At 37.1% G+C, this 8,219-nt stretch overlaps 1 protein-coding gene across 1 annotated transcript; it reads right to left on the bottom strand.

The window, feature by feature from the left end:
• Positions 1-1,954: 1,954 nt before the first annotated feature.
• LOC140830167 (uncharacterized) lies at positions 1,955-3,538 on the bottom strand. Its single transcript, XM_073193452.1, has 3 exons — positions 3,302-3,538; positions 2,495-2,645; positions 1,955-2,151 (listed from the first exon to the last, which is right to left on the bottom strand). The coding sequence occupies exons 1-3, from the start codon at positions 3,536-3,538 to the stop codon at positions 1,955-1,957; spliced, it is 585 nt and encodes a 194-aa protein (XP_073049553.1).
• Between the last annotated feature and the right edge of the window lie 4,681 nt (positions 3,539-8,219).

Here is an 8,219-nt window from a genome sequence, read left to right as displayed (position 1 = left end):
AGATTTTTCAATTTCTTTGAACATTTTAACCAGATTCTCGTCTTTGATGGTCAGAACGGATGCAAAGTTGACTTGATAAGCATTTAGAGTGTAAGCTTCAGCCATTTCCGCAAACAAAAAGAATTCGGAGTAGATTCTGTAGTTGATGAATGCAAGAGAAAGCAGTAGCTTATAAGAAAAAGTCTGAAATCGTAAAAGGTGAAATGAGATCGAAAAGGCGGTTAATATTCAAAATGTACAGCCGTCAGTGAAACATAAGGACATGTGTCAGTATGTTTGCGGTTGAGTTTTTGAAAAGTTAAACAGAGAGTGTCAGGTACACCAAAATTTTAAAATATACTAAAATAGGCGGGCTGTCCAAGCGGTTACTAAAGAAAATCAGAAGATGATTTGTCGTCTTATGATAATATCTACTAGAAGTCATAAAGTACTGAAATATATTCAGCACCTTGATAAAAACCAGTAGACACATTGTTTTACCGAAAAGACAAACCTCTTCTGCTTCTGATAAAACACGGACATATTAGTCAGAATAAAAAATATTGTTCCCCCTAAATTAATGCAACTAATAAATCTGAAGATACGAGATCTGAGGGAAAGACAGGTGACTCTTGATATTTGTGCATGAAATGATCAGTCAAGTGGCTCTTTAGCTTCCCTGAGGTTTACTATAAATATCTGCAAACTTACAAACTAAGTCATTTACACAAATTACAAATCAAACAAATGGATGATGCAAATATTTTCTCGGAGTCTTCTCCAGAGTCTGATTCAGCAGATGAGTTACAAAGGCAACTTCCATATTGTCGTAAGATGATGTCTGAAGACATCCTTTTCCGAGAGATGAAGACTTGGAAGAAATATCTCAATCTATAATTCGGGTATTTTCTTGACAGTATGAGGAATCATCCCATTCACAAACCACGATCATTCAAAGAGAGGGGGGATGATTCCAGCAGACCTTAGTTAGATTCCTGCTAAAGTTCTCAAAAGTGTGCTGAAATCAACAAATGTAATAGATTAGATAATGTAATGCATATAGTTTTATGAATGAAATATTTCATTTTGTCATATCTGTTGTTTATCTAATGCTTTTATTTAAGGCATATAAATAAAAGGAAAGGATAAGAAAAACTCAGTCTGAGTAAGTCAAAATATGTTTCAATTGTACTTGAGTCTCTTCATCTTCTCGATTATTAAGTATATCCTTAGTTACACAAAGGACACTTCCTCATTTGGAAACTCTGAAGAAAACCATTGAAGAATACGTCTGGACGAAGGTCGTGTCTTCATGGTTTAAGGTGCAAGATCTCCAGAGCATGCATCGAAATGTTTTGACTCCTACTACCGCACAAAGAGTAACAACAAGAAAGTACAAACAACAGTTTGACTGTTGATCATATTACCGAGCTTGCTACAGATCAAGTTCTGCTACATGTGATGTTGTGGAAGAAATGTCATTAGCTAGAGAAGATAGCCAGTGCAAAATCCTTCACAAGTATTCGAATCCATGAATTGAATAATTGGATTTCCGAGTGGCAAAATTATGTAGACACTGAATGGTCTCATGTAACATGGTTTTGATTTTATTCGCAATGAAATATCAGTAGTTGCAGTATGTTGTCTCTTTATTTTTCAAACAAACTATCGTTAGTTGAATAATATATAACTGATAATAATTAACAAAGTGATAGCAACGATATAATCAAGTTAAATCAATTAAACCAAGTATATTTCGAAAATAAGAAAACTTATTCTCAAGCAGAGGCTTTGTAAAGATGTCTGCTGCTTGTTGATTAGTAGAAACGTATTCCAGACGAATGTCCTTCTTTTGCACTTGATCTCTAATGAAATGATGTCTGATATCAATGTGCTTTGTTCTGGAATGAAGTACTGGATTATGCGTGACTACTATAACACTGGTATTGAATATAGGTGATTCAGAGGCTTGAACTCAATAGTCTTCAAGTTGTTGTTGCATCCACAATATTTGAGAATAGCAGCTTCCAGCAGCAAGGTATTCTGCTTCTGAAGTAGGCGTAGATGTAGAAGTATGCTTTTTACTGAACCAGGAGATCAACCTATCACCAAGAAATTGACAAAAACCACTTGTGCTTTTTCTATTCAATTTGCCACCTGCATAGTCAGCATCTGAATATCCAATAAGATTGAAAGAAGAATCATTGGGATACCATAGGCCGAAATTTTGAATTCCTAAGTATTTCAGAATATGTTTAGCAGCAATATAATGTGATTGCTAAGGGTTAGATTGAAATCTTGCACAAATACAAACAACATACATAATATCAGGTCTACTGACAGTAAGATTTAATAATGAACCAATTAGACCACGATACTGAATTACCTCTACTGAAATTCCATTTTCATCCTTATAAATTTTAGTAGATGAGCTCATAAGAGTGGAAGCAGTAGAGCATGTTTCCATGCCAAACTTTTTTAGTAGTTCCTTAGTATACTTAGCATGATTTATGACGATTCCCAGTATCAAGGTGCTTGATCTGCAGTATTAGGAAGAATGTCAATTCTCCCATCATGCTCATTTCAAATTGTTCCTGCATCAATTTAGAAAATTTTGCACACAATTCGGGGCTAGTTAACCCAAAGATAATGTCATCAACATAAATCTGTACCAACAGAATGTGCTTATTCTTAACTAAAGTGAACAAAGTCTTGTCTACTGTGTTCATTGTAAAGTCATGATTGACAAAAAATTGTGAGAGCGTTTCATACCAAGCTCGAGGTGTCTGTTTTAAACCATACAAGGCTTCGTGTAATTTAAACACATGATATGGTAAGAAATTATCAATAAAACCTGGAGGTTGTTCAACGTAGACCTCTTCTTGCAGTAGATCGTTTAGGAAGGCACTTTTCACGTTCATCTAATAAACTTTGAAGTTTTTGAATGAAGCAAATGATAAGAATATTCTGATAGCCTCAAGCCTTGCTACTGGTGCATAGGTCTCATCATATTCTATTCCTTCTTCTTGTCTGAAACCTTGAGCCACCAGTCTTGCTTTATTTCTGACAACAGTACCTTCTTCATTTAGCTTGTTTCTAAATGCCCGTCGGGTTCCAATAACAGCTTGATGCGATGGTCTAGGTACAATAAACCAAACTTCATTTCTTTTAAATTGATTCGGCTCTTCTTGCATAACTTCAATCCAACTAGTATCCAGAAGAGCTTCTTCAATCTTCTTTGGTTCATCCTGAGAGATGAAAGCAGCATGAATATATTCATTAATCATTTGACTTTTGGTTCTTAATGGAGCTGCTGGATTACCAATGACAAAAGATGCAGGGTGAGATTTTCGCCAAAAAAAGGGTTCAAAGAAATTTCTCCCTGGTTTGATGGATTTGGATCATGCTCAGCTAAAGTAGTAGCAGGTTCTGGAATGTCAACTTCTGGTTCTGGTATGTCCTGTATCTGAAAAACTGGTTCTACTAGAGGAATGTCTGGTTTTGGATTTTGAGCATCTTTGACACTTGGTTCTGCATCATCTTCACTATTTAGTTCCATATGAATATTGTCTAATTTGTGTGGGGACCCGGACGCTAATTCATTTCTTAATCGTCTGTGGATTAATAAAATCAATTATAATAAACAGGGTCAAATTTTTTTTTATACAAGTATCAAATGCGGAACGTAATGGAGTTCATTCGAATATATACATTGAAAACAAAGTACAAGTCTTGTACCATATACAGTCATTTAAAACTAAGGTTTAAAGACTACATATCAAGTGTTCAAACCCTATCTAAAATCCAAGTCCGTAGTCTCCACTCTAATCATGATCTCTCTTCATCTCCTCGGCCCTGATCATGTCCCACCTGTTTCCATGCACACATACAAACACGACAACAGCCGGATAACTCCGGAGAGAAATACATCCAAGTATAAATCAACGATACATGCAATAATATAATCAATATAAAGCGTGAAACAGGTATCAGTAATATATATCAAAATCTGAAAACATAATCCAATATAAATCTGTTAATAAACTCATAACTTTATATCTCATACTAGACTCATTCCTAGTTTAGGGATCCCGGTTTTCCAGACGTTGGCATCCTATATCGAATCTCAGTAATAGAAGTAAATCCACCTCTAATCAAACATCGATATAAACCAAACATCCAGTGTCTTTACCTAACCGTCAAAGACTCTGGAACCTCCGCCAATCACTATTCTGTGACAATGTGCAATGGGCCAGTGACGATTCAATCACCATTTGGCCCTTCTGTCACGAGACCAATCGTCTAATAAATGCTTTCTGTAAATCAATAGAACAATCAAATCAATCCAAATCAATGCACACAATAACAATAAGTATGTGGTTTAGGGAAACTCAAGCATATCACACTCGAGTCATTCTCCCGGTTCGGCATTGACTTATAACTTTCTTTAGTTGCTGTTCTGACAATGTTCAACTGGAAGTCGAATCTGTCAATACTCAAGAAGCACCGAAGGAATGTCTAAACCCAATGATTTAAAATAAAGATTAAAGGATCCAAGAACAAGTAAACCCATTTTAATTGTCTCAATAGTCTCAATAACTGGATCATACAAATCTGGCAATGAAATATCAAGAAGTACAATATCAATATACAGCTCAAATCAATGCCGAATCTGATCAATCTGAATCTAACTCAAAATCAACGGCATAACGGAACAATCTGAATATACCCAGCAATACAAATCAATACATATCAATTCTTGCAACTCACAATCGATAACAACACAAATCTGATATCAAATCTCAATCATATCCAATCATAAATTCATAACAATTTCATACGGTATCCGTTCTTCAATCCGGTTTCGATTATACGATGTCTACTATGTCAAGAACACCATATATGATTCATATCCAATTCTGGCAATATAATAATTTCAAGACATATCAAAACGTAGTAAAACTTACGTCCAGTTGTAGCCTGCGTCGATAGGAACACAATACTGAAGTCGGATTCAAAATCTAACGGGCGGATTTCTCACAAGTCGAATTCTAGTATAGAAAGATTGGAACTTTCCATGGCTCTCTGTTTCTTCTTTTTTTCCTTTCTGAAGAATTTTAGTTTACATATATATACATATATATATATATATATACACACGTTGCATGATGAACCAAGTGTCGATTTTCCCTTCTGAATGCCTCGCGCATATGCGCCCTAGCCCCGCGCATATGCGCGAGACCTACTGTCTCGATATGTAACTCTCTCGGCAGCTCGCGCATATGCGTGCCCCATATCCGCGCATATGCTGAGGGTTATCTGGAACTGTACTCGGCTTCCCTATGACTCGCGCATATGCGCGCACTCACATCACGCATATGCGCGAGGTCTTCTGCCCATTTCACGCATGTGCGCGCATCATGTCGCGCATGTGCGTCAATAGTACTGTCCTCGCACCTCACTTCTTGTATTTACTCATCTTTCCTCAGTCCGATCCTTTCTATCTATAATCACGTCAATTATAAATCAATAATCACAGATTAATAGATAAAAATCCCGGTATGTAAGGCCCGAGAATTTGGTTATTATAATCAGACTTGTTTTATTGATAATTAAGGTAATTGTAGACGCATTGTATCGGACCGGAAGAGACGAGAAAGTAGATGCAAATTGCGTGCGAGATGAGCTCTCGCGCATATGTGCCACCAGCCAGGCGCATATGCGCGCATATTCCAGAACCTTTGGCGCACATGCGCGAGTAGATACGCGCACATGCGCGAGGGGTCCAGAAGAACTCGCGCATATGTGCGAGATGAGGCGCGCATATGCGCGAGGTGTTGAAATGGACATTGCCGAGACCAGTAGGTCTCGCGCATATGCGCGGTTGGTGTCGCGCATATGCGCGGGACGTGTAGGCCAAAAAAATAGGACACTTGTTCCTTGCCATGCAATTTAAGATGTTGAGGCTTCATTCAGATTGATATCATCGAGAGAAAGGAGAGTAAGTTCAGAAAATTCCCTCAAGTTTCATTTTATCTTTGAATTGTGTTTACTCAAGATCTAACCATCCGATTTTCGATCCGGGGTGATATTCGTACTCCTCTTGCGATTAGCTACCAAAGGAAGTAAGTATTGTTAACTTTCAACATGTTTTGAAGTTGAGATATTGAGGAAATCAAATATTGGTTGTTATTATGTGTTCTTATGATGATTCCGAACGTATATTTGAACACGGATCGAAGAAATGTTATCGTATGTGATTGTTTTGTAATTTCAGAATATGTGTATATGAGATTATGCAAATTTTGATGTATGGTGGATGGTTATTTAGAATTGGGAATTGTTGATATCATATATGTGTTATTTGAGTTTATCGGTATCGAAAGATTACGTAGTTATGCCGTCGAAATGTACCGAGAAAGAATATTGCTACGTACATGTATTGGTTGAGTTGAATGTTGATCTTGTATCTATTGAACATTGCCATTTCAGATTCATCGTGCCTCACTTCGACATCGAGACCTCGACATCGATAAAGGTTTAACAACGAAAGGTATAATTCATGTTTGATTTGGGAAGACACAACTCAAACGAGATTCAATTGAGTTTCCCAACAAAATCACATACTAGATTGTTGTTTTTATTTTGAATGCTTATGCTTTGTTTATAGATTCATATTAAAGCCTTTAAGATAGGTGAGTCATTTGGTAGATTCTCCAAATAACTAAACGTTCGGTGGTATCGACGCTTCGGATCAGAATCACTCCGATTGTATATATTCGATACAGTCAGGACCGAATTCTAGGAATAAGATGTAACGCCGCCCAAAATGGGAGAGTAGGTGGGAGATCTGTTACATCTTATTCATACCGAGATCCCTAGAGTTAGATAAGATTCAAGTCCAAGATATGAGTTGGATTTTAAATTGATTGTTTATATTGCTCATGTTTCATAGACTATGTGGAACATGTTGTTATTGATTACATTTATGATAGTATGTTCATGTATTATTTTGAATATTCATGTATTATGGTTTGTATTTCCTTGCATGATATGCATGTATACATGTCTTATACTGGGATTTGTTCTCACCGGAGTTTCCGGCTGTTGTTATGTCTGTATGTGTGCATAACAACAGGTGGGGCAGGATCAGGGTCGAGACAAAGATGAGAGATCGAGATAGCGTAGAGATTACGGGCGTAGCAGAAGATTACTAGTGATGTTTACATTTGAGATGTAATGTATTTTAAATAATAGTTGTATGGATGTACTGAACCAAAATATGTATTTATGTTTGTTGAAATAAAATAGAGAAAGTTTCTATACTTGTTTTATATACATTTGAATTAATGTTAAAAGCAAATTTTTGACCCACATTTTCTAGCAAAGATCCAATTAATCCCAATAAGAATTGAGTTATAGCTCGGGTCCCCACAACAGGTGGTATCAGAGCAGTAGGTTCTGTAGACTGAAATATGATAGAATGAGCGGGGTAAATCGAGTCGTCTTCCATGCTTTTGTTGTGCTAGTATGATTTATTGCTTTTCCTATTACATGTTGTGTTGTTATCTGAATTGATTTACAGCATTTATTTGCAAAGACTGAATCAGAAACAATTCTGGATCAGAGGTATATGATAAGAGGAGGGCTGAGACAGATTATATAGATTGTGTACTAATCTGTTTGATAATCGTATATGCCGCCTCGACAAGTACCGCAGCCAGTAGCAGGTCGGGCACCAGAATAGCGCAGTACATCCAATGATCCGATGGACGTTACTGCTACACCGATGGAGACTTTGTTGAAACGGTTTCAGTCTTTCCGACCACTGACACTGAAAGGTACTGAGAATGCCATTGATTGTGAAAGTTGGCTCGATGACATAGAGATGCTATTTGATTCACTTGAATACACTGATGACCGACGAGTGAAATTAGTTGGACATCAACTGCAAGATGTAGCAAAGAACTGGTGGATTACTATGAAGAGAGCATTGGAGCACCGTGGCACACAGATTACTTGGAAGGTGTTCAAGACTGAGTTTTACCAGCGATTATTTCCTGTGTCCTACCGAAAAGACAAAGGTGCTGAATTTGCCAATTTAAGACAGGGACAGCTGAACATCGAAGAGTATGTTGCCAAGTTCTCGTCATTGCTCAGAATTGCTCCTCATGTTGCCGAGAATGAAGAGGCCGTTGCGGATCAATTTATTAATGGCTTGAATCCCGAAATCTTTACCT

Source organism: Primulina eburnea, chromosome 4 (genome assembly GCF_022965805.1).
Source record: "Primulina eburnea isolate SZY01 chromosome 4, ASM2296580v1, whole genome shotgun sequence".
NCBI classification, from domain to species: domain Eukaryota; kingdom Viridiplantae; phylum Streptophyta; class Magnoliopsida; order Lamiales; family Gesneriaceae; genus Primulina; species Primulina eburnea.
The sequence above is the reverse complement of the archived record's forward strand: the minus strand, read 5'-3'. Positions and strand labels throughout refer to the sequence as shown.

Coding starts and splice junctions, on each gene's coding strand:
- LOC140830167 (XM_073193452.1), bottom strand. CDS start 3,538: ATGGAACTAAATAGTGAAGATGATGCAGAACCAAGTGTCAAAGATGCT. Junction 2,646..3,301: donor CCCTGCATCTTTTGTCATTG/GTAATCCAGCAG, acceptor CTGTTGGTACAG/ATTTATGTTGATGACATTAT. Junction 2,152..2,494: donor GCACCTTGATACTGGGAATC/GTCATAAATCAT, acceptor TTGGATATTCAG/ATGCTGACTATGCAGGTGGC.